This window comes from Bactrocera neohumeralis, chromosome 3 (genome assembly GCF_024586455.1).
Source record: "Bactrocera neohumeralis isolate Rockhampton chromosome 3, APGP_CSIRO_Bneo_wtdbg2-racon-allhic-juicebox.fasta_v2, whole genome shotgun sequence".
Classification (NCBI taxonomy): Eukaryota; Metazoa; Arthropoda; class Insecta; order Diptera; family Tephritidae; genus Bactrocera; species Bactrocera neohumeralis.
The window spans coordinates 70,875,452-70,903,428 of record NC_065920.1 but is presented as its reverse complement, the minus strand read 5'-3'; the positions used below and the strand labels follow the sequence as shown (position 1 = coordinate 70,903,428).

The 27,977-nt window shown below is 35.4% G+C and overlaps 2 protein-coding genes across 8 annotated transcripts in view; both read right to left on the bottom strand.

Moving 5' to 3' along the window:
* LOC126753023 (protein FAM102B) overlaps positions 1-27,977 on the bottom strand; it is a 195,577-nt gene that overhangs the window by 121,228 nt on the left and 46,372 nt on the right. The window lies entirely within an intron of this gene.
* Positions 12,051-14,071, bottom strand: LOC126753025 (uncharacterized). Its single transcript, XM_050464124.1, has one exon. The coding sequence runs from the start codon at positions 13,975-13,977 to the stop codon at positions 12,073-12,075; it is 1,905 nt and encodes a 634-aa protein (XP_050320081.1). The 5' UTR covers positions 13,978-14,071; the 3' UTR covers positions 12,051-12,072.

The following is a 27,977-nucleotide window of genomic DNA, read 5'->3' as shown; positions in this document are numbered from 1 at the left end:
CTGTCCATTTCTCTTGGAAGTCGGTGACGCCAGTTAACGGCAATCTGTTTCCATTGCTTTCATTACCACTGCGATCTGTCCAGTTTTCTTGGAAGTCTGTGAAGGGTATTGTTACGTTAGTCCAGGAATTCCAGGCTTCATCACATTGACACACACTGAAGTTCGGATCCAACTTTGTGAGTATGTCGTACATGGTGCGTCCTGTCATACCTGGTACCATGCATAGTTTATGCAATAAACCACGATTCTTGCATTTTATGCGTCCACAACAGTGACAGCGTGGTCCGTCTTCAGGCCAGAATTTTTCGATCATGAAACGTTTCCATTCGTTCAAATCTTGGGCGTCACAATAAAAGGGTACACTATCCAATGTAACTGCTCGACAGCTATTGTTGCAGTTGTTTGTGTAGGGGCAGCACATTTTAATTTAGGTTATTTTATATTTATTTATTTTTTATTTTTCCAATGGAAATACATATGTACGTTTGTTGCTTTGTAAAGGGAAGAAATGTAATGTGAGTGAGGTTGAAAATTCGTTGACTTAAAATTATTTTCTCATCGAAAAGACGATACGAGATATTTTGGAAGTTATTATCGGGTATAAAAACACGAGCTTCTTGAGGTAGTCTCTGACATAGGCCGTTCTCAAGCGCGGAGTAGTTTAAACTCGCTATAAAAGTAAGGAATCTTGCCTTTTCTAGCTTGGCATTCCAGTTTTGATCAAGTTATTATATGTTCTGTTGCTATGGCTGATGTGATACTGTCTCGAACAAGGAGGTATACCAATTTTACTTAGGAATAAGTGAGACAGCTTATTTAATACGGTAGTATTAGAAATCTGGCCATGATGAAATGATTTTGTATTATAGTCTGGAACAAAGTTATCCAACTTCATGCTTACTTGGTAGATTGGGCTCTGGGTTTGAAAATATTCTTTTAAGTACCAAACTTTTGAGGTATACCAATTTTAAAAAGTTAGACTTATCTTGTATGGTAGTATTAGAAATCCGACCTTATTGAGCTGATTTTGTATAAGTAGTTTCAATCAACCATGGTTTCAGATGCCTTTTCCAGGTATGGTCTATAGTAAATGCATCAATCTGTTAGAGGATAAAAAAACTTATTCTGGAGAGCAGATTTTATACCAGAATCCATATTTAAAACGGAAAACTTTCTCGAGAACACAATAGTTAGATTAATATTTATGTGGAACGATTTTTTTTTTAATTTTTCAAATTTAGTAAAATACAGTTAAATTTTTTCGTGAAAGCAAATCGACAATCCACACCAACAAATGCGATATTTCATTCCACATTAAACCGTAATATGGAAAACACTCAAAATTATGTTGAAACGAATGTGCTAAGCCAGTCCGAAAGTGGAAACTGCTCGAAACCACCTTCACTCCAGCAAAATTTTGAGCATTCCCTACGCTTTATATGTTTATTTGTATTAAAAATGTGTAACATTCGGCAGCACACGAATAGCTCGCAGTTGCAATTCTCTCTTCAGCCGATTCAAGTGTTTCGTGCGTCGCTGTAACTCCGCTCTGAGCGGCTTACACCAATCATAGTTCGTCCAATCATACTCGACGAAAGTTCGGTTATTGCGTTTCGGCTGGCAGACTTTACCGCAGCAATTGCAACGGCACTTTCGTTCGTTAACGCCACCACCCAGCAGACGACACAAGCGGCTTTCGCGACTTTGTAGCACGTTGTGCGTTGACTCTGTCTCCGTACGAGCTGACACAGCATGATCCTTGTTTAGCAGCTTCTGTAGGAGCGCTTCTTGCGCCAGCTTTGCATTTAAAGCATTGGGATTTGACTCCACCTTATCGAGTTGATTGAAGAAGTTTGCGTTGTAATGCTTCTCGGCCAACTCCTGACGTAACATGTGCTCGTCATCCGCATACAACACGCGCCGCAGCCGATCCAGTTGGTAAGGAAACATTTCCTTAACATCGCAGGTCATCTTCTTTTCGGTTGTTTGGGGTTTTCTTTTGGCGTTATTCGTAGACGTTTTTTTGTTTTCAGCAATTTTTGTTGGCGTTTCTGTGCTAAGCAGCTGTGGTTCGGTAATGGTCGCCATATCTTTGGACAGCGTTTTTACGGAATTAGTTGAGACTAACATGCGCAAGCTTTCGTTGGCTCTCTCCAGTCCGGTGAGACACCAATTCATAAACTGCTCCGGCAGCATGCTGGCGTACTTGAATCCCTCCATAATGGGTGGTTTTTCGTTTGAATTTGTTTCGTTACAATGTGGATTGTCCATTACTTTTTGACGACGGCCACAACTTATTGTTTTGGAAAGCCGAAATATTTATTATTTTCTTACTTTTTATTTTATGACTTCAGCTTTGAAGGCAAATTCTTAGACTTGCTGTTTTATAAAAGGAATACGATTGATTATCTAGCAGCGTAGGATTTAAAAAAAAGTAAAAACACAAGCAAACTCATATCCGAATAAGCCACAGTCTATAATCCGACAGTAAAATTCTGAAGATAATTTTGGAAAAAGCTATATTTTGGAGCATCCCTCAGCAGAGACTCTGAAGTTTCAAAGAGCTGTTCTTATAATGAGCCTTCGGTCGGTACAAGCGTCAGTTTTCGGTCGGTCAAAACAAAACACAACTTGGAGTGGAAAAAATTCCTCACAAAAGTCTGTCCTTCATTTAGAGAGCCTGTAAGAACCCGGATGTTGGAAGAATTACTCATAAATAAATCTCTCATCCGGATCTAATTCAGAAAGATCTTAAGATTAGGAAAATAGCTCAGACGATCGGTGGCGAACCTTCCTCCTCCAAAATAATCAAGAGGAGAAGGACGAATCTCAATCAGAAAGACCTTAAGATTCGGAAAATAACTCTGTCGATCGCTGACGAACCTTCCGCGTACAAAATAATCAGGAGGTAATAAAAATGAGAACTATGTGGTTACAACATAACTTGGAGCTAAGGATATTCAAGGAATCTACGATACAATTTTTTGAAATAGTCCATCGAACTGAGCTGAAAACTGTGTCTTTAGATCTTAGTAATAAAACTTACTCTTAGGAATATTGCACTCAACTCTTTCGTGGGTTTAAGTGATCTAGTATTGCAAAGCAGCAGAAATATTGGTTCACTTCCATTATTTTCATAAAGATCCGATCTATTAACGCAGAATCTAACTGGATCCTGGTGGACTGCAACACATTTTTTAAAACCTTTCGAGATAAAAAGCGAAGAGAGATATTCATTAAGTATCTGTTACTAGCTATATCAAGAGATTTTAGTAACGTAAACCCACATTGTCCGTAAAATAGTCAAATTTATTGAAAACATTTTAAATATCATATAGGTATACCAGAAAAGTAGTGTGCATGGACCATTATCTATGGTCAGTGCTACACAGTTTTATGGGAATATATCAAGCTTCTTGACAGATAACCAGTATTTAAAGCTTTCGATTCGCAACTATTAACTTTTACCAGAAATCAGGTTCGCAGCAGCTGTTATGCGCGGCATTAGATCGATCTAAGCTCTCATCGTTCCATTTCTCATCAAGCTAGCATCGCTGCAACTGCGCAATACGCACCCTCCTATCCTTCTTGTGATTCAGCATCAATTTGGGACAATCCTTACGCATTTCCGCCGTATACCATTCGTCCATATGCTTTAACCAAGTATTCATTTCCAGTTTCTTCGGATCAGCTAAGCGACCTGGCATTGTGATCTTCCGAAATCTTCTCCTTTTCATTTTGGCGTTCATTAGTGAATCGGTTATATAAATATCACTTTCAGCTGTGTAGTTCTGGAGTGGTATCTCCTCATTGGCGGCGCTGTACATCACATTCAGGGAGGCAATGGCTTGTTTCAGCGTTTTTGTTGAGGGCGTCGTGGGAGGCTCTGGGCCTTCAGCTGGATGGAACACCACTTGGTTGTCCGGCAAACGTTCATCGGAATTTTGATTAAGGTAACGTTTGTTGAATTGCCAGTCATCGGGATTATTGTTGTTACAAGTGGGATATGGCTGATAATCTTGCTCGTAACTGTAGATATTATACGCATTAAACATTTTGTTTAACGATATCTCTTACTTGCAATTTTGGTATTGTTTTCCAAAATATGTTTACTTAATTTAGCAATTTCGACATTTAAAAAGAAAATATAATTTCTGAAAGCGATTTGTAAACTTCAGAAATCCAAATAGGGTGAAAAGTAATGAAAATAAGTACAGTAGGACCTTGTAAAAATTGTGAGCTCTGATATACATAAGTGTTTTGAGATTTTTTAACGTTGAGTTTCCTAAAACAAACACTCATCCCTTTAAAACTCCAAAAGATCGCAAACAAGAACTCGATTTTTATTGGTCAGTGGTCGGTCTATGTGCCATAGTAGTCCGATCTGAAAAATTTTTCCGAGTATGAGCGTTGCTTTAATAGCCATTCAAGATTTTAGGTGTGATTGTCGACAGCGTGTGCTTCTTCACTCCTCACACGACCGCGATTATTGCCAAAGTACAGAACCGCAAGAAAATCCTCAAGTCGCTAGCTGAAAGTACGTGGGAAAAAAACAAAGAAACGTTGTTGGCAACATATAAGGCAATCGGCCGGTCGGTCCCTAACTACACCGCACCAATATGGTCACCTGAATTCAGTGAAACACCGATGAGGAAACTACAAACATGTCAGAACACCGCACTTCGGACTTTGACAGGGTGCTTCTTAATGTCTCCGTCAAACACACACACGTGCTTTCGCAGAAATCATCCCTGCAGACATCTGCTAGGAATGGAACCGCCTCATAGGGGCATCAAGAGGTCCTTCCTCAACCACGTCAACGACATAGAGTAATATAACACGCCGACCAGACTTCACAGTGGAGCCATTAACACCTTCACCGATTCCCTCTCAGTGAATGGCATACTTGGAGTCAAACCGCCACCCATTACTTACTAAATGCTCGAATTGCCGTGAGAATCGAAAGTGACCCTTACGCAGTTTCATTCTGGATACTGTAGCAGGTTAGACTCCTTAATTAGCCAGAATAGACCCCGACATGTTCAGCGTGCAATGAGTCCCCGGATGACACTAGTATCTCTTTGTATGCCCCGCTAACCCTACACATCTAACACCCTTTTATTATATTACATAGGATCTCCGGCAACGTCGAAGGGTTTGAGGTGCTATAAACTTCGTGGCACCAGTTCATGGTATAAAACACCGCCTGGGGAAGCTCAAATACAAATACAAGAATTGAGTCACTTTTCGATTTTAGATGTAGTGAAAACCTATTTCCTAGAATGGAGAGTTTTAGACGATCTTATCATGAAGACATTAGTTTTAGCATGGACGGTGCGTGTCGAATAAACAGAACCTATAAAAACTTGAGAAATAAAAATGTACTTGTATTGCATAAGGCTTTGATCGGCTCTTAAAACCACCCCCAACGGGAATGCGATCTTAACCGCGTGCACTTGAAAACTGGGCCTAGGTCTTTAGCTTCGAATACTCTTGGAAGCTGATGTCCTCTGAAAACTTTTCAGAGCAAAGGGAAACCTCAAGAAAGAGCATCGGAGTTGACTGGTATAAGATCTTTGAGCAGAAAATTTTTCTACAAAGTCCATACAATGAGATCTAGCTTCACTGGGAACCAAACTATACAGTTTCTGTAACAAAGAAATTCCGGAAGTGATGATTAAAACTTGCAGCTCTCGTCGCGATTACATTTTCTGGTTAGTTTGAAAAGCAAAGAACGCGTGGATTAATCCGCGAACCATTGATGAGTTCCAAGGTAACCATTCTTCTCGAAATAATCGTTTTACCCTATGCGCGATACTCGAAAAGCTATCAAACTCTTTCTCTTGCAGTTGCTGAGAGTTCATTGCTTTCAGAGAAGAAACAGTTCCAGTATAGTCACAGATATTTTCCTATTGGAACTTTGGTATATTCATAGATATTTTCCACTTCGAACTTTGATCTATAAAACCCATAGAGTTCACTTAATACAACTTGATTTATTTACATTGAAGATTTGCACAATATTCGATCAAATTGAATTAAGCGGAAACTGTTTTTCCTAAATATACAATTCGCATTATAACCAAAGTAACAATTTTCACTCAGAACGCCAACTACAACTCTTTAGTATTTTGGTCATCCCATCTTCTTCTTTCATCCATCTCCATCATCCGTGGTCCTCTCATATTTTCAACAAAACTACGGTTAGCTCAACCCCAGTTAACGAAGTTTGCTGCTGTGCTTGACACGACGCATTTTGCCCTGCTTGATCTCAAGCGCCAATTCATTGACCACGCTTTGCAACTCAGTATTCGTTTTAAACTGTTTATCCGATACAGGTTTACCTTCAATCAGATCATTCACAATATTCATAGTCCACGGTGTGTACTCGGATTTGCGTGGTTGTTTCTTTTTCTTCTTCGCTAACGTTTTGGGTAAATCGTCTAAGGGATCATAATTACGCCAAGTCCACACTACATCTCTATTGAAGGGCGAATGAAAGAGTATCGGCCGTTTCGGTTTAGCTTGTATTTGCTTCAACAAGTTCGTTAAATCCTCCATGGCAATAGTTTCGTCAACAACCTCGACATCCGGTTTGCTCGTTATAATCGTTAGACGCGTGCCCGATATTATCGTTAAAATCGAATCGGCTGGCGAATCGGTTGGCGAATCAGTTGGCGATTCGTCTTCGTCGAATATAAAATTAAAATCCGATGTCCAATGATAGCTGTTGCGTGCTGCCGAGTTACGCTTTTGCTTGCGGTTTGCTTTGCGTTTGCGTGGCTTTGTGTCGACATATGCCGAGCCGGTGTCACGTGCTGTGCGTAAACGTGCTGTACCCTTCATTTGCTTAGCATACCAGTTCTTGAGACCTTTAAGGAAGGTATTCATTTGTCGCTTTTGAACTGCGCCCGCACGTTGGCGGGGTCGCACTGTGCTCTCATTGAGTTCCCACAACAGACGTCCGGCAGCATCTCTCTCAACATTCGGTGTACTCTTACATGCGGTAGCTTCTTCACATGCTTCGGTTTTTGGCACAATCGCGGTGGACTTTAAAGGTGGACAGACACATAACGGTATTGTTGGCATGCCTAATACTTGCTTCATAGTTTCACCACGTAGACCCGGTACGGGACACAACTTATGTAGGAGATTATTCTTCTTGCACTTAATCTGTTCACAACACGTACATTTCTTCGGCATTTCGGGGGGTGTCGTACCAGTGGTGGAGCAAATGCACTAACCGGTGGCACTCATCGAGGCGACAGGACGACTGACTTTTTTTATTTGTCGGCGAGGTGTAGCAATAATTGGAACAGTTATAATATGGATTGCACATTTTGAGTTTTTCAATTTTTTTTTTGGTTTTTTGTTTTTGAAGATCTTAATTTACGAATTTCTTTTGTTATGAGGCATTGAAGTAAAATACACAGTACAGAAGTAGACAAGAAAAAATTTGGAATATTTCGAATTACAAAATTTTTACAATAATAATTTGAATAACGACTTCACGAAAAAATATGTGAATTTGAAATTTGAACACGGAGAAGTAAAAATCCAGAAAAAGGGTTGCCAAAATGCAAAAATTTTCGAAATCCTCAAAATTAGATAGGAAAAGGTTTCCGAATTTTGAAGCGAGAATTTTATTTGAAAATATTTTCGAATTTTGAAGAGAAAATTTGTTTTGAAAAATTAATACTGCAATAATTTTGGATTCTAACGAAAGTTTAAAAAAAATTTATATATATGTATATGTAATTGCCAAGCCGTAAATTTGGAAAAATAGTGCTTAATACTACAAAATATATTACAGCCATCGATTTCAAAATTTTCTAATTTTGTAGAAGCTTAAATGAAAAAGGGTTGCCAAAAAATAAAAAAATTTGGAAAGCCTTCATTTCAAAATTTTAGAATTATGTATAAGCTTAAATAAAAAAAGGGTTGCCAAGTATTAAACAGTTTTAGAATATTTCAAAACTAAAATAAAGACTTTTTTTTGAAAACTAAAACAGTTCAATTTACGGACAATAAGAAAAACTGGAAAAAATCTAAAGTTGCCAAATTGTATGTTGGAAATAATAGCGCTCAAGTGAAAGTTATTTTATAAACACTAATTTCAAAATTTATGAGACTTTTGGAAGAATTTAAAATGAAAAACAGTGTTGCCACGTATACATTTTTTTATTAAATTTCAAAATTAATTAAAAAAAAAGTTTTGAAAAGAAAAGTTTGTTTGAAAACCAAAAAAGTTAAGTATTTTTGGACACTAAGAAAAATTAAAAAATATATAGAGTTGCCAAGTTGCAAGTTTTGAAAAATAGTGCTTAGCACTGAAAAATATATTAAATACACAAGTTTTAAAATTAAAACACTGAGGAGGAAATGGGGTTGCCATGTAATAAAAAAATTATAAAAACTCAAAATTACTTAAGATCAAATTTTTCGAATATTGACTAACTATTACTGAGGAAAATTGAAAAAAAACTTGGGTTGCCAAGTTGTGGGTTTGTAAAGAATAGCGCTTATATCTGAAAAATATATTATAGACACCAATTTCCAGATTTACGAAGAATTTTGGAAAGCATAAATGAGAAAAGGGTCGCCAAGTAGAAACAAATTTAGAAAATCTCAAAATGAGTGAAGAAAAAGTTTTCGAATATTTCACAGAGAAGTTTTCTTAAAAATACAGTATTTTTGGACAATAAGGAAAATTAAAAAAGTAGAGTTGCCAAGTTGTAAAGTAAGAAAAACTGTGCCAAACATTGAAAAATATATTATAGACACCAATTTAAAAATTTTAAGAATTTTGGAGAAGCCAACTAGAGTTGCCACAATAAAATAATAAAAAAATGTATGAGAAGAAAATGAGAAATAAATTAATTGAAAAATTATCCCAAATATTGGAAAATATACGAGTATTATAGACATCTAATTAAAAATTTTAAGAATTTTGGAGAAGCCAAAAGTTTTTTCAACCATCTAGAGTTGCCATTATAAAAGTTAAGAGAAAAAATTTAAAAATTTCATTGAGTTAGAGTTAGCATTTGAGAGGTAAGTTTTATTTGAAAAGAGGGTTGCCAAGTTGTTCGAAATTAGTGAAAATGTGGTAACTTTAAATGGCTATAAATACTGTTTATATTATTTATTATATATTTTCAATCATAATTTTATTACAGTTAGCAATTGAGTTATGATTCTTATTTTAGAACAAAGGGTTGCCAGATTGTTCGAAATTAGTAAAAATTATGGTAACTTCAATTTATTCACCAATTTATCGATGAGTGGAAATGAAAACTGGAAGATAATTTTTATTTAATTTTTTAATTTTAGTTATCTTATATGTAGACCCACAAAAAATGGGTTTTTGCTATTTTTCGCGTTGCATTGTGTCTAGCTCTATATAATACTATGTTATATTTTATATTCTTTAATAAATTATTTCTTTTGCTTTTTTGTAATTCGATGGTTTTCAGTCCTTTTCTCTAATTATTCCCACGCTAGTAAATACCGCTATAGTACGAACCATTCATTTCCAAGCCTCTTCTTTTGCATTTACAACTGCCGGTCATTGTGTGTTCGCATTTGCAGGCATATTTATACCCCGCGGGGTGCGATTTCAGCAGCTGTTTTATTAATTCGTGGTCATTGCTGGATTTTGTCATCAAGGGTTGCAGCGAATATTTGGCATTGCGACGTTTTGCCTCGATTCCGTACTTTTCGAAATTTTCACATAACGGCACCCGCGCGCTTTTATCCCAAATATTTTGTGTTGAATCATTGCGGACTGAATTCTGAAGTAAAATGCGTTGAAGCATGTGGTCATTGCAACCATGTCTGTTACAGCTGGCACTTAAGTTGGTTTGTTGAGTCCACGTAGGACCAAGGGCACACATTTTAACATCACGTTTCCACGCATGCGGGTCGACAGGGCAACAATCGAAACTGCGCGGATATAAGCAGCACCACATTTTGTGATTAATTAAAGAAATTTAATTTGAAAACTTGAATTTGATTTTTTTTTATATTTTTGAAAACTAAACTAAACTTTTTTCATTAACCGAACTGATTAGAAAGCTTCAGGCAACAAATATATGATTAAAAATAATTTTTGTTTTAACTGAAAATTTTAGGCAGTTATTGGTATAATTTTGGGATGTATATTTAGAATAAGGTGGCAACTCTATACAAAATTTAATAACAAATAAAATATATGCAGTTTTTTATTAAAAAATACTCATTGGATATTTCTTGTCAAAAGAAAAAATATGAATATATGGCAACCCTATTAAAATATTTAAAATTGGTTTGCTGTGTGGGTAGGAATTTTTGAAGTGTGTTCTGATATTTATTTATTTTTTTCTTTATAAAATCATTTTTAAAATTCCTTAATTAATTAAAAAATAGTTGGCAACCAGCGGCTCAGAAGGAAATTGCAAATGTTTGTTCATATATGTATTTCTTAGCTGGCAACCATATGAATTAATGCTTACTATTCTATACAAGGCACCTCGAAAACTTAAAATATTGATTTTTAATTTAGTAACTACAATTTTTCATATAAATATATGGCAACCCTAAGACAGTCTTAACTTAATTACACTAAATATCGTTTTTTATGTGCATATTTACGCAGTATTGTCATCGCAATTTCAAAAAAAAAATGTATTCGCTTTTAATTTCTAAGTGGCAACTCTTACGGTACATTTTTTTTTTACTTTTATATCAGTATTTTAATTTGATACCAGTATAGGTGAAGCGACTTGTTCATAATCGGCTTAGTCTTCTCTAAAAATACTTGTTGGAATTTAGTGAAGTATCGAAAAAAAATTAGGTGGCAACCCTGCTACTACTATCATTACTGTTCTGTGATAATCTGTAGGATACCAAATAATTCTGTAATTTATTCAAAAATATATTTATGCGTATTTAAATCAAAGGTGGTAACCTTCACCGCTAATTTTTGGATTTTATATCAATATTTTAGTTTGAGTATGAGTTATTCGACTTATAAAAAGGTTTGCTGAAATTTTCTTGGAATATTTTTCTTTAATTTGAGGTGACAACCCTTTTAACTTTTTGCGATGTACTGGGACTTATGTATAATTTGCAGACTCTTTTCTAAAAACGTTTGCTGAACTTTTATGTAAATATTTTTTTTTAAATATTAGGTGGCAACCCTAACAACGTTTTGTGATGCATTGGGACTTTTGCTCTAAAAGTATATGCTGAATATTTTCTTGAAATATTTTTTTAATATTAGGTGGCAGCACTCAATACTTTTGGGGATGTTATAGTACTTATACATAAATAATCGGCAAACTCTTCTCCAAAAATCTCTGCTAAAATTTTATTGAAATAATTAGTAATACAAATTAAGTGACAACCTTTACTACTTTTTTGGGTTGTTCTGGGGTTTGAACATGATTGAGGGACTCTTCTCCATCACGTTTCTCATTTTTTCAAGAATTACAGTTAAAAAATGTGGATTAAGAAATAGCCATCTAGTCTTCTTATTATTTATATCTTAGAGGTAATACTCCCATGCAGGCCAGCTTTACATATTCTGATTGAAAACGAGCTCACCAGGTTCAGAATATTAAATACTTGCTAAATTTGGAGTAATATCGATATATCGTGAATATCGAGGTATAAACTCTTTAATGTTTGAAGAATATACATATATTCCAGTATATTCTTCGGAAATTTCAAGCTGAAGCCGCAGATAGTTTCGGAGAAATGAGCTCATTTGTAAGGACGTCTCCAAGCTTTGACTTTAGTATTCAATCTACAAGCAAGATATAACTTCGAAGAGTTCAACTAAAACCCAACACTTTCGAAACTTCAAATATATTTGAAATCAATAATTTAGAGACCACAACATAATACATAATAGGACAAAAAATTTTAATAGAAGTAAAGCTACATATACTTTTAAAACAACAAACTGCGATGTGATTTTGTGTAATAGTTTTCAGAAACCTATTCACAAAACCCCATCGAAATTGGTTAATGTAAGAAAATTTTAAAAAGCAACTTTTTTAGAATAACACACATTAGAAAATTTTGATTTGATTACTTGCGACGCCCGCCTTTAATGAAGAAACACCTTGACTTTTGACCACACATTGCCAGGCTTTGCTTGGAAATGGTACGGTTCTTGCGAAACATGGACAATATCGGCTTTGAGACGAGCACCGATGGTTTTTTAGTAACCTTGCAGCGTCTGCCTCTATGAGCCACAGCATCACCGGCGCCACCGGCATCAATGAAGATAGAGACTTTATTAGGTTTCTTAATTAGACAACACTTAGGCGCCAACTGATTGGCTGCACACTTGCTGTTGGGTTTCGGCGCAGCTTCAGCTGCGGGCTTACGGCTCGGAGCACCGGCGCCGCTGTTCCAAGCCATGATAGGCCTACGATTGCTACGATTCAGCAACTCATTACCACCGCCGAGACGCTGTATCTGCGGTTTGGCAACTTTGGCTTGTTCCTTCATTATACTGCCGGTGGCTTTACGCTTGCAATTGAGCTCTTCATCGCCAGCGGAGCGTGTAGCGCCTCGCTTGCCTTTGGCGAGGTTGAAGCGTATGCTCCTCACGACAGGATGACTGATCGCCTTGGCGGTTGTGACATTCGTTGACTTGCTGCTGACGCTATTCTTACTCGGCGCCTTACTTTTGTTGGTACTGCTGCGCTTGCTGGTGCCGGTACTCAAGTTGGCCGCGCCACTCTTGCTAGTTTCACCAGTTTTGCTGGTATAATCACTCTTGCTGGTATCTTTAGCCCGACTGTTTTCACTGCTCTTGCTGGTGCCGGTAATTTTACTGCCTGTGACGGATTTGTAGCTTTCGCTAGTCTTGCTGCTCTCGCTGGTTTTGCTCGTTTTGCTGCTCTCACTGGTTTTGCTCGTCTTGCTTGTCTTACTGGTCTTACTCACCTTGCTGGCTTTACTAAGCTTGCAGCTTTTGCTCGACTTAGTGCTCTCGGTAGTCTTACTACTCTCACTTAACTTGCCTTTGCTTAGCTTGCTACTTTTGCTCGGCTTTTTGCTCTTGCTGGATTTGGCACGTTTTTTTATCTTCCTGTCTTTGCTGGGTTTGCTACTTTCGGTTGTCTTGCTGCCTTTACTGGCATCGGTGCTCTTCGTGGACTTACTATTCCGACTGCTTTTGCAACAAAAGTTCGACGTTTTACTCGTATTGGTATTGCCAGTGCTCTCGCTATTGCTGACGATCGGTATGTCACTGCGATATCTACGCACTACTTTACGCTTGTAGATCTTCGGCCGTAACCCCGTCCGCGAGGCATGCCTTTTAGCATAGGCCAAACGGCAGAGGCTTGCGCTCATGTGTTTGAGACGCGACTGACTCACGCTGAGATTGCGCAATTGGTTCTCAATTGTGTAATACAGTTCGGAAGAGCTGTGCTCCTCGCTAGCTCTGCTACGTTTCGTAGTCTTACTCGTCATCGACGACGGCTTGCACTTCGTATCGTGGTAAAACACCGATTTGCTGTCGTGTCTACGAAATCTACGCGAACTATTCTTTTTGTTTAAAGCAAATACGGGATATTTATATTTTATCGTTAATTGCTCCAACTTCGACAAATCCAATACTTGACTCGAACCCTCGGCGCATCGGCTGTTGTACCATTTATTGAGACTACGTAGCAATCCTTTATATTCTGGTGGACTACGTCCCCCACCTTGCGTATGCGTCATTATGCTCTGTAACTTATTCTCCGTTGGCCCGTCTTTCTTATTATAGAAACCGAAGAACGGACAACGCGTTGTACAATTCTTTTCCTGACAAAAACACCAAGCGTGCTTCGAAGGCGTGGTTCGCTGACCCAATCGTTGGCGTTGTACGCGCACCTCACGCGGCCAACGATTGAAGATCTTCCAGGCAGCATCATATGACAACGGTATGCCAAGATCCTCTTCAATATCGACGCCGTAAAAATTTCGCGTATGCATGGTCTGACTTGGAGACCGCCACAAAAATTTATAACAAAAAATGCAAATTAAATTTTATATATTTTATTTAGACAAAATCCAAAAAATATATATATTAAATTGCACTCCAAAAATATTTTGTTTTTTATTTCTATTTTTCCAATTTTTTCACTTCATTCTCTGACAAGAAGAAACATTTATTTTAAGTCGAGTACAAAATTCGGATAATGAGTGATGTGTTTTTGGTTGGTGTAAAGTACAAACCGATAATTGTATGACATGAATTTTTACTCTCTAGAGACGACAAGTGAGTATTAGGCTGAGATCAGAGTGTTGGGTCACTAGTTAGTTCCTGAATTGCGTTAGAAAACATTTTCGCTTCACTTATGAGAGCGATCATACCTCGAAGACGATATGTTAGAGTTCGTAGAGGCGTTTCGAGCATGTGTCTCGACCATGAAGACCTTTTCTTATCTAAGTAAGTTCTTTCAGTAACAAATAATTTTAGGAAATCTAAACCTTATATATGAAAGACCAAGGATATCGGAAAGTAAAAGTGCAACGAATACTACAGAAACTTTACGCTTGCGATTAATTATATTAGACTTAGAAAATTTGGCACAATGCAGCTCTACTATTTAGTAATATCTCTAAAAATAATCTTGAGGAATACTGCTGAGTTGATGAGTCGAAAGTTCGCAGTTGGGAATGGACGAGATTAATGACTTTAAAGACTATAGTGTCTGGACTAGAAATGTTTCAAAATCGTGGATGGAGTTATGGAATGGGAAAGTTGATCGCTGGAGTATCCAGAGAAATTAAAATAACGTTTTCAGTATTTTTACAACTAATAAAATTTAATAGAGCAGATGCTTTATGTAATTCTTTGAGCTTTGTGGGAGAAGCAGTAAAGGATTAACTTTAGAGAAGATTAAAAAGAAAGAAATTCGAATGATCACAGAGCAAGGAAGAGCGAGATGTGAGATAGATGGAAAAGGAGGGATAGGGATACAGAGAGAGAGGGAGAGAAAGAAAATACGAGATAGTGAAAAATAGAGAGAGAAAGGAGAAGATAGAAACAAAATGTGAGGGAGAAATTAATAGACGGAGAAGAAGAAAGTGAGATAAATAGATAGATCGATAGATGAAAGAGACATATATGTATAGAGAAAGGAAGAGAGCGAAAGCGAGTTTTAAAAGTGAGAGAAAGAGGCAGGAAGAACGTGAGAAGTGTAGAGAGAAAGTAAGAGAGAAAATCACAGAAAGAAATAATATTGAGCTATTGAAATCGAGGAAGAGAGCAAACGAAGAATAGAGTGGAAGAGATTTACTGAAGAATAGAAAGAGAGAGTGATAGAGAGAGAAGAAGAAGGAAAACAAATTTGGTTTTTATCAAAAAAAAAATATACAAAATTAACTGTAAGAATCCGTATACCAATTTCTCACACACATTTCAGTTACAACTAAGTGATTGTGACTGTAGTGACTTTTTTTCTCACAAAGAGAAATGACATTGCACCAACAACAACCAAATAGGTAAAATTACTGACAGGGGAATTTTTCATGAATAAATTCAGCAATTACCAAGGACCTTAGTAATCAGACATGCCACTAATTCCTCGTAATTAGTAATTAACATAAAATCATAGGAACAAAGTGGGCGGTAGAATGCAACTAAAACCAGCCATTAACAGACATTGAAAGCAATGTCAGTCACACATGTTTAATTACGTTGATAAACAAGCAACCGACAATCAGAAATGTAAGCAATTAAACACGCATATTATTTATGTAAATCACATGTGCTTATATACAAGTATTTGTATATCATATATGAAGAAACAAAATTATTCAGAAAAAATTTGAATATTGTAACAAACAGTTATTAAGCAGTCATAAAATTGTATCTTTAAAAATATGTTTTAAATTAAATTTTTTTAATTGTTAATAGGTGGCAACCCCATAAAATTACATTTTTTTATTACTCTGGTATTACAACAGTAATGCTATTATTTTGACATCCTCTTTTTAAAACATGTTTTAAATTTATTTATTTTCTTTAATTGTTAACAGGTGGCAACCTCAACAGATTATATTTGCAACAATAAAACCTATTAACCCACCCCCGTATGTTTTTATTATTTTGGCATTTTCTTTTCAAAATATGTGAAAATTAAATTCTTTCTAAACAGGCAGGTGGCATCCCCAACAGAATATATTTGTGACATAAAACCATATTAACCTACTCTACTTTGATACCAGCACTGTAGTTTTGTCATATTTCCATAACCAACAATATATTTATAAACAGGTGGTAACCCTTCAAACACCATTTTTATTGTACTATTTTTTGTAAAATTCGTTAATATACCATGTTTTTTAAATTTACTTATTGGTAAACATTTTACTTTTCTTCCAATTTTATTTAACATTTTTAACATGTGGCAACCTTTTTCAAAAAAGTCTACGTTATAGTCTTATTTTAATTCCTTTCTTTATTACCAATGCTGCAGTTTTTCAAATTTACAAAGTTTACAAAAATTAATTATAGACAGGTGGCAACCATTTAACAACTAATTTTGACAGCAATATCTGTTTTGTAAACTTCTTTAATTTACCAAAAGATTTTTTAGATTTTTTATAACTAATTTTAAATATTTATTTATTTTCTTAATTTTTCATATTTTAAGTTAACAAATTTTAAAAGATGCCAACTCTTTCTCAAAATGCTTATGTTGCATCATTATTTTTTTCAGACCTTAACAGTTTGCAGCGTTTGCCTGTTTAAAAACATTGAGTGTGTAAACAGGTGGCAACCCATTAAAAATAATTGCTCACAATAATCTTCCATCTAAAAAATTAATTTTATTCGAAAACAGGTTTTTCAGGCCTCTTCAGTTTCTGGCGTTTGCCTGCTTAAAGAAGCTTATAAACAAGTGGCAACCCTTTTACACACACCCTACATGATTTTTAGTTATTTTAAACTTCCAGCGCTTTTTAGTCTGCCTAAAAAAAATTAATTTTGTTGGAAAACAGGTGGCAACACTGAAATAAATGTCTCCACGATATATTATTTATTTTTTAGGCTTCTTCAATTTTTAGCATTTTGTTTGCTTAAAAACTTTAATTTTTTAACAGGTGGCAACCCTTTAACAAAAAATTGGTCACAGCTACATGACTTTCAATTGTTTTCAGCTTCCAACATCTTTTTATTCATCCAAGAAATATTTTTTGTTTCAAAACAGGTGGCAACACATGTGAATAATGCCCACCGCGACATACTTCGTAATTATTTTGAGTTTTTAGCGTTTTTTCTGTAATTTTTTTTTAATTTAGTATTTTTAGCCTAGTGGCAACTCTTTATCGCTATTTTGGCTTAAATAAACCGGAAATGGCAAAATAAAAATCATACAGTTATTATTTTACATGAAAATAGTCAATATATTCAATTCAATAAACGCAATAAAAACTTGTAAAAATATTAGCTAAAATAGAGTGAATTAATAATACTAATTTAGTGGCATTTGCATAACGGAAACTATGTAATGCATACTGGCAATTTATTTCACAATTTGTTGCCACCCATATTAAAATACTGCCAATTGATGCAGTGAAAAACACGCCTGCAGTGAAATTGACACCAATAAAGCAACTAACACAGTTGCGTGAAAAATGTGTGCACACACACAGCTATACAACACATACATACATATTTATATACATTTAATTTTTGCACAATTCCAAGTGAATTTATGCAATATTCTGGAAAAAAACAACAACAAAAACATCAACTAATAATAAATATGCCGCACGCTGTCAGTTGCCAAGCGAATTTCAAGTAATTTGCGGTTAGGCAACAGCTAGACTTTTGCTATGAAACAAATGCTTAGCAATTTGCAAACAAAAAAAAAAAAAAAGGAAAAAATAAATAGAAAATATTAATAGCAATAAAATACTCAATTCTTCACTTCCTCTGCATGTAAATATGTGCGAACTCATTTGTGGCGGTTCTAAGCGCAGCAGCTGTGCTGCGGTCGCCTGCCTATAACCACTTGAGGCAACATCAACTGCCGCCTTGTGTCTGTATGGCATCAACAACAACAACAAAAACGTAGAAAAAATTATTGTCAACGCTTAAAGTAATTGTAGGCCTCAAAAGCGCACCGCAGGGGCGAACAATATGGATGACCAGCTGTTTGATGGGCGAGTCCAGCAGCCGCCGAGACCAACAGTGAGGGAGAAGGCGGGCATCAACGCGGTCGGTTATTGTTTGTAATTTGAGCTGTTTTAATAGAAAAGTCGCCGTCATTTTTATCTTTCCAAAGTATCAGCATTTCTATGCATATGTGTATGTAAATATACATATGTATGCGTGCGTGTGTGCTTGCGTCGCTGTTTGCGAAGCTCTCCAATGGGTGCTTAATTTCACTCTGCATTCGAAATTGAAATCGAACACAGCTATTGGCGTGACGATTACTAAAGGCAAAAACATTAACAGAAAAAGCAAAAGCAACAATAACAAAAAGCAAAATTAAAAAAAAAAAAAAAAAAACGTGGAATGCATTCTGCTTCAATTGAGTGAATCCGTTACAATTTGTTAGAGCACATAAACGATTAGGTAACAGAATTGCGTGGCAGAGCATGGGAGAAAATGAAAAAAGTTGCAATTTCTGGAAATTTGTGGATTTCTAGAGTTTAGTATATTATATTTATTTATGATTCCTGGCAATGAATTGGATTCTGTTGACTGTGTAATTGTTTAGTTTAAGTATTCTTAACTTCACATAGTTAACTAATTCTTATTTAATCCAAAATAATCTGACTAAAAAAATTGAAAAAGTCACTTAAATGGATTTTAACCTTTTTTCGTTTAAATAATCTCAGTTCCACTTAGTTGACTTAACTTTTATTTAATCTAAACAATCTGGTTCTAAAATGGGAAAAAAGTCACCTAAATTGACTTTTAACTTTTTTGTTTTGTTTAAAGAATTTTAATTTCATTTAATTGACTAAATTTACTTTGGCAGTTTTTCTTAAATAATCTTAATTTCGCTTAGTTGATCTAAAATTAAATCAATCTAAAATAAATTGATTTGAAAAGACAAGAAAAATTTACAGTACATTTCACTTAATCTTAATCCAAAATGGTCTGACTCAAAAAATCAAGAAAAGTCAATTAAATTGACTTTGACTATTTTCGCTTGAATAATATGAATTCCACTTATTTGACTTAATTTTAATTTAATCTAAACAATCAGATTCGAAAAATCACATAATAAGTCACATAAATTTCTTTGCTTAAATAATCCACATTTCACTTAGTTGACTTAATTTTTATTTAATTAAAAATCTAAAAAGTCACCTAAATTGACTTTGAAATTTATTTGCTTAAGTCATCTTAATTCTGTGTAGTTGATCTAAAATTGATTCAATCTAAAATAAATTGAAAACTTAACAAAATTTTCCAGTACATTTCACTTAGTTTGAATTAATTAAATTATTTTAATTCATTCAATTTATAGATTAATTAAACTAATTTAAAGTTAATTTGCCTCAGTTCAATTCAGTGCAATCAATGTAATGCATTAGACTGAAATCAATTTAATTCAAGTGAAGCAAATTCAACTAAACTCTACAGAACCTAAAATTTATTTCAACTGAACTCAGCACAACTCAACACAACTCAAAAATTTTTTCGACTGCAGCCAGCTCAACTAAACTCAACTCAACACAATTCAACTGAACACAACTCAACTCAACTCAAAATTTATTTCAACTGAACTCAGCACAACTCAAAATTTATTTGAACTGCATCCAGCTCAACTAAACTCAACACAATTCAAAATTTATTTCAACTGAACTTAGCACAACTCAAAATTTATTTCAACTGGACTCAGCTCAACTTAACTCAACACAATTCAAAATTTATTTCAACTAAATTAAACTCAACTCAACACAGCTCAAAATTTATTTCAACTGAACTCAACTCAACTCAACTCAACTAAACTCAGCACAACTCAAAATTTATTTTGGCTGAACTCAGCTCAACTCAATTCAACTATAAATTTATTTCAACTGAACACAGGTCAACTCAACTCAAAATTTATTTCAACTAAACTCAACTCAATGTAACTTAAATTAGCTATACTCAGCTCAACTCAAAACAACTCAATTCGATATAATTCAACTTAATTAAAAAAAAAGAAAGTAGATGACTACTTGTATTTAAAAATACTATATACATATATAAACCAAAAAAATTTTACAAAATATCCATTCCCCAACTCTACCTTCATTAAAACTCCACACACTTCCACTCCACCAAAAAATTCCCAATAACACACTTTAATTAAATGCATAATTTAATTTATTATAATTTTTTTCAATTTCATATGGAATTTCGAATCTCAGCACCACCAAACAATCACAAATTGAGCGCTTCATATTAATATCTAGAATGTCGACGCTGCTTTCTTTTAATTTCAAAACCAAAGAAATCATAGATGGGCTTTGGTTTGCGCACCAACAATTTCGCCAAGTCAGCACGTAGAGCTCTAACTAAATCAATATCGTAAAGATGTGTTGGTATCGGATCGCCACGTATTATGTAATCCATTGCCTTCATTTCCCACTCAGTGAATTTCGGATCGCAACCTAGCTCAGATAACTTGGCTCTCAAGGCAACTGAGCCCAGATCCGGATTGAAACTTTGCCATATGCCAGTGTTCTGTCTAACGAATGGCTGGTAGAATAGTAGTGCTTCGACTGTAGCTTTGCGTTTCTTCGTCAAGCTGCGCAAACGAAAACGCATATGGTGCAGATCGGCGCGCGCATCATCGGGTAATTCTTTAATTGGCTTACGTTGGCGACGTTTTCTTTTTCGTGCCTCCTCTTCATCCTCTTCAAACTCACTATCCGTATCGACGCCAGGATATTTAAAAAGTGTATAATCCAGATAGTTTAGTTCGTATCTTTTAGAAAAATCATATTTTTTACGCTTCAAGACATTATTATTACGTAGATTATAGAAATTGTTGAGTTCCTTAAGCCATCGGCGTAACATTTCTCTTTCCGACTGAGTTGTCGCGTCATCACTCAAGAAACCCATCTTTTGCATTAATGTTTTTAAGAGCAATTCCTCCTCTGTCATTGGTGGCTGGTCTAGCATGTTATTACTGAAAGGCACATGCAGGCCGGCATCGCGAGTGTTCCACTCGTCGCAACATTTTTTGCCTTTGTTTGTATCGAATTTCTCCTCGAAAAGCACAGAGCGGATTGTGCGCTCCGAGAGACCGGGTATACGCGAGAACTCTCGTAGCACACCACCGCCTTTCAGCTTCTTTCTGCAGCGCATGTGTTGTTTCAGCCAAGGATGTTGTTCGCTTAGTGTTTGCCATTCTTCGGGTTTCGGGAAATTGCAGGGCCGTAACATGCTTGGAAGTAAACGGACTGTCTTGATATCTTTTGAATTTCCGCTAAAGATATTATTGTATTTTTGAGTTCCTATACGAGTAATGCTTAGTACCGTTAACTAGCGTTGAAATTCAATGTTTGGTTGCATCGATAGCGTTTCGAAATGTATTCTTAGAATTTTGAACCGAAATTGTTTTGATCTCCAGATTTTTTTTGTATTTGAATTTCAAGAAATTACAGAAGAGTGAAATGACATTGTAAATATTGAATGTAGAAAAGAAAATTACGAGTAGTCAGGCAGTTGTTTTGTTTTTATGCCAGAAAGTAAGTAACGGTTCCGAAAGTTTTTTTAAGTAAATAGAGTTGCCAACGTCCGAAAATATGATAATATTCAAATTAATTCAAGTTAAAGGAGAGAAGCAAGTAAATACGAGTTGGAAATTCAGTTTCACTACTTTTTCTCCGAATTTTCAGTATTAAGGTTGCAGCGGAATTTTACAGCTGGTTGGAATTTTAGGAGTTTTTTGTTTCGAAACTTCCTAGTATAAGTTATGTTAAACGGCTGATCCTTCGGCAAGGATTACACTTAAACTGTTAAATACAGTTCTTTGAGAAACCATGTGAAGAAGTGATGTAGGGGGATATCAGCTATCGGCCAAAACGCTGTGGACCTATCACAAATCTGCCTAGTTGTTTTATTTCTATATCCGCTATTTCTACTGGATGTCTAAAAATATGTGAAATAATGTGTTTTTGCCTTGATCTGGCTAAAGCGAGATATTCGAGTAGGAAGTGTTTCATCTTCTTCCAAACAGTTAATGCAGCTGGCATTCGGTACGATGTTCAATTTTATTGCATGAATCCCGATCGGACAGTGTGCAGGTAGAACTCCTACAACCATTGAAAGCTGTACCTTGCTGAGGACGAAGATTTCCGCAGTATTTACCCCGTCCCAGAAGAACCTTGCGACTGCACAGCTAATCAACACTTGCTGAACTGGTCTGAGGGCCAATTGTCTAATAGTGATTCATAAGAAGTCAACGGAGCTCCTATCCGTTTTTATTTCGCAGTTACTGAGACTGAAGTATCTTTTCAAGCAAGCTTATCAGCCTTACAGTTTTCTGAATTGTACCGCTGTGGCCAGGCATCCAAACCAGTCGAATCATCAAATAACTAGATGCTTGAGATAAAGAGTCTAGACATCATTTCACTAGTCTTGAGCGCACAGTCAGCATTTACAAGGCTAGTATCTGCACTTTACTAAATATCAGGGTGTATAGTCACCAGGTTGAAGTTGGCTGCGCTGCGTAACAATAGGTCTACTGCTCAATGGTAGTCCAAATATTTCAGGATGAACTCAACGTGTGCGAGAACTACTCTCGAAACCTTCAAAACAAATAAATAAAATTATTCAGAACTTATAGACCGCATTTAAGCCAACCAGAAGATAAACAGTGGTATCAAACAAATCAGCTAAACAACTGAGAATATCAGAGATATCAAAGACCCTACTATGCGATATCGAAGAAAAAAGAAAACAGAGATGAACGTTACTATCGATTGGCGGTGAAACTGATACCGAAGCAAGCCAAACACATATGGTATTTCGGTATTTCAATAACGGAATGGATTACCAGAAACCAGATGAAGCTGAAACAATTCAAAAAAGGTAAATGCAAATAGATTTTCCGTTTCACAAATCGGACTTTCACTCAACACTGTTATTTGCAACAAACGCACATATAGCTGGCAACGCAATTGAAAACTGAAATAAAAATCCATGTCGAAATACGCGCGGGGCACTCAACCAAGAAGTACAAGCTCATGTACTTTCTATAAAATATTAATTTGCGCGAATTGTTATGAGGAAGATAATAAAAATTAATAACAAGAACAACAGCAACAACAACAATTTGAATCATTCACGCATGAAAAATGAAAGCAAAATAAACACGAAAGTATTGTTGCTCATACATACATATGTATGTTGATAGTGGGCATTATTATGAAGTGTGACAATTTCTGAGCCATAAAAGTAAAAATAACTCGCTGCGGAAAAGATTAAAAGCTTGTAAATATATACTGGAGATAAGTAGAAATGCGAGTGTACACACCAAGATTAAGAAATTCAAAAATTTGTCTTGGAGAAATTCCGCTTTAAAACGCACAGATTTGAGTTGATCTTTGGAATAGAAACGTCATAATTAAGGAAAGCCATCTTCAAGACGATGAAAGATTTGGTAAAAAACTCACAAGATTTGAGTTGATCTTTGGAATAGAAACGTCATAATTCAGGAAAGGCATCTTCACTACCAACAAAGATTCGGTAAACAATAAGCGCCAGAATAACACAATTCGCTATGCCATGGAAATAGCTGACTATAGGACGAATCTTGAAAAATGATGGTAATTGACAGGCTAATGAAATGACAAGATTCGATTCTGACACTGCTCAAGGAATTATATTATATTTTGGCAGAATTTGTTTCTGAAATTCAGACCGTCCAGAATGCGTTAACTAAGCAGTACTCTCGAAGTCCAAAATATTTCAATATTCCTAGTAAACATCGAAGCAAAACTATTTATATACATAACTGTCTCTGAGATTCCTTAAAGCTCATCAAATTTGACTGGACCCGAGGAACACATAAACTTTCGAAGTAAAAATTTTACAATTATTGAAAACTCAGTCTAAATGTAAAAGCTGTACAGAACATGGTGAGAGATTCGAAGATTATCGTTAAAGAACAAATGTAAGTTCCAAGACAGATATGGCATACATATGTATATTATGCTATGCTGTTCGTTTCCAAGGTAGATACAGAAATAAAGAAATAGCATTTTGAATTAACAGTATGATCAAATATGACCCGGACCGATAGAAAAAATAAGTTTTTACTTATTTAAATACAAATCTTCATTATCACAATAGGGTCTTGAGGCAATACAAACATGCCAACGCATAATCTCATTTTCCATACACTCTTACAAGCCTCGGCTGGGATGAGCTTCAGCGAATTTTGGAGTTTTTGGGGTAGGCTCAGTTTTAAAGACCCCTTCGCAAGATTGTTGAACAGCTTCGATGTCATATTTATAAATCCACGTCTCATCACCAATAATGAGGTGTTTAATGAAAATAGGGTACTCAGCTACGTTGTTAAGCAACTATTTTAGACCTCGACTCGACGTCGTCTGAGTCAAAATTCAGAAAATTTGTTACTAATTTAACATTGATACACTTCATACCCAAAACATTAACCAAAATGTGTAGAGTCGGTTCATTAGAGATAGGCAGATGGATCCTTTGCGATTTTCGACACGTAATAATGAGAGGTTTAATGAAAATAAGATACTTAGCAACGTTGTTAAGCATTTCTTTTGCGACCTCTACTTTACCCTTGCTACGCTTCATAGGAGAAAAAATTTTTTTGATCCAGTCCGGGTAGTTTTTGATCATATGGTTGGTTAGGCGTTTTCTAGTTTCATATCAATACTTTTAGCTTATTTTATGGGAATTTGAGAAGAAGTGAGTCCATAATCCTCGGATTTATACTAATAAAGTTACGTCGTTGTCATTTCCTTTCATGATAATAAGGCATGTGAGATCATTTTACAGCATAATGTATGGAGAAGTGAGGAAGATTACGTCGTTGCTATTTTTTATTTCAGTTCAGATTGTGATCTTCATTCATGGAAGTATACCGGTAGCTCGAAACTATTTATTTACTTATTAAAAACATTTTTTTAATATTTCCAAAATCAGTACTAAAGAAAGTACAGTCTATAGAAAAAACATACAATTTCTGACACTTTCGCTGGCTGAGTAAGGGACTGAGAACAAAGCGCGTGGTTTTTATTCACACATTCATCACTCCCAAAAGAATTTAGGACGTTAAAAATTAAATTCTTTTAACAATGTGGTTTTTAAATCTCCACATATGTACAGCTGCGGTCAAATTCTTAGTAGTGTGCTAACGTAGAAAAGAAACTGTTACAAAAGTATGCGATATCGCCTTTATAAAAAAAAATATATATTATACCATAAAAGCCATATTGCCTTCTCTTGAAATTATTTAGCTGCGTGATCTTAATTTTTTAGTATGGCAGCACAGCGTCGTGGCATTGGGTCAACAAGTTTTTGGCATCTTTCGATGGAAATTGACTCCTATGCGTTCTTCACAGCCTCCCATAGTTGCGTGGTCGATGTCGGCTTACATTGGGCGACTGACTACTTGATATCTGTTCAGAATTTTTCGATAGGGTTGATGTCAGGGGGCACTTGTTACCCCTCTATTATTTTGACATTCCTTTCCTCCAACCACCTTTTAGCAACTTTACTTGTCTGCTTGGGATCGTTGTTTTGCTGGAACGTCCAACAGGAACAAGCATTCTTCACTGGCATATGGCAGGATGATTTTCTGGAATATTCCGATATACGAATCAGCAGTCCTTAATCCAATAAATGAGTCCTACAACATGACAAGAAAAGCATGTCCAAACCATGATACTCGCAACTCCATGTTTACCGTTTTTGTTGTATATTTCGGCATTGTTTTACCGTTTTTTTGTATATTTCGGCTGGTATTCGGTATTCGGTGACATCTTACATATTGACGCCATCCCTTTCCGGCATGCTTAGCAATCTATGATAGGCTATGTGCGCTGTCTTTAAACGCGTTTTCCCGAATCTGTGTTTTTAAAGTCGGTTGGCAAGATTTCTCGAGAACTACTCAACCGATCTTCATGAAATTTTACACAGGTCTTTGAGATACAATTCTACAACTCTTAAAGACTTGGACGAAGATTTTTTTCGATTACAACTATTTGAAAAAACAAAATGTAGCAAAATTTTCACTGAAATTTTCATTTTTTTAATGTCTGCCAAAAATCCAATTTTCAGTTTTTTTATCCCTTGGTCTAAGTCCTAAGTTAAGGTTTCAACTAAAACAAGTATATTTTCAATTTGGATGATTCTGTAAGGAGTAATCCTGCCAACGCGAGCGCATCTTATTTCCGAGAGGTCACCGGAAATGGCCGAGCTTAAACCATTTTTTAAAAAAAACTTTCAGGATTTCTTTGTTAATAGTGTATGTTTGTAACAATAAAAAATTCTAATAATTATTTCCGTTTTTATATGAGAAAAAAATTGTTGAGTCGATTCATTAGAGATAAGGTTGAAAAGTTTTTTTACCGAGGAAACCCATGTAACCACTTAAAAAATGCCTAGCAATACTAAGAATTTGACCGCAACTGTATGTACCAAAAAATGTGCCTATAGAAGTATACTATGTATATGCATATGTAGTTATATTTAGGCACATGTTTCCAAAAAACCACAACGCGGGTCAGTGGCCACTGCAATACAGTTAGTCTGTGAACACTTGGCAATAAAATACGCTGCTTTTCATAAAAAGTATATTTTTTTTACTTTTTCCACAGCTGCTGCCTACTCTTTGTAAGAATCCACACGCCTGCCTCTGTCCGTGGATTACTTTTCGCTGTTTGTTGTCAAACTTTGACGGTTTGCTTTAAATTATTGCGGTAATTATGTTGTATTTAAAACAAAAATACATATATATATGTATATATACTTATATATGTATATACATATATGAATATTCACACATATTTTAGCTTTCTGTTTTTTAATGTACAGCACGTGACGGATGTGACGATGCCGTGACGCGCCACTGTCGCCGCGTTGTGCAAAGGCAGCCTTTGCGAAGAAAAATTTATATAAATAATTAAAATAAAAAATAATAATAATAAAAAGTACGAAAAAGTTAAACAATGGCGGTATAATTAGCCGGTGATATCATTAACGGTAACGTGCTACTGTTCAAGCGTAAAGTAGTACAACAAAAACAATAAGCCTTAAGCGAAATTAAAGAAAGCGAAATTAATGCTCGCTGATTAGTCGCTAATTTCGCGAGTACTTTCGAAATGTAAACACTTTTACCACAAAAAGTGACAAAATAACGTTTGTAGTTTGACTTTGAATACTTTTTGTTTGCTAGAAATTGGTTGTAAAGCGCTTTAAATTGTATGATTCTCATACTAATTACAACTGGATTTGCTTTCAGGTAACTTTCGTTTGCATTTGTATAGGAAAGATGTTCTTGGATCTGGCAGAATTGAGTCATTAACTGTAAAATACTTATTTTTATATGATAAGAGTATAAGAAAGATCTCTTAAAATTCACAAAAATATTGTAGTATCAGAAGATCTGACGCCAAAAGCTAAAAAGCAATCTTGAAGTTCAGGTGTTCTGCTGACAAACTAGGCTTTTGGGATAAAGATAATTAAGTAAGTCCACAAAAGAACCCGGCATTTCTAATATCAAAACTGTTTATATAGACTGTTAAGCGAGAGTTTAAATCTAATCAAGAGTGATATTGAAAGAAGGTAAGATAGATATAGAAGAAAGTAGCTATACTTGAGGATAGAATTAAGGTTCGGAGCTATATCAAAAATCGGAAAATTCAATGTTCAGTAAATTTTTTAGAAATATGAATATATTTTGAATCTCTATAATTTCCATACATATACGGAGGAGGGTCTGCTTATAATACAAGGACCCAATGCTAGTGAAAAATTAAAACCGGTT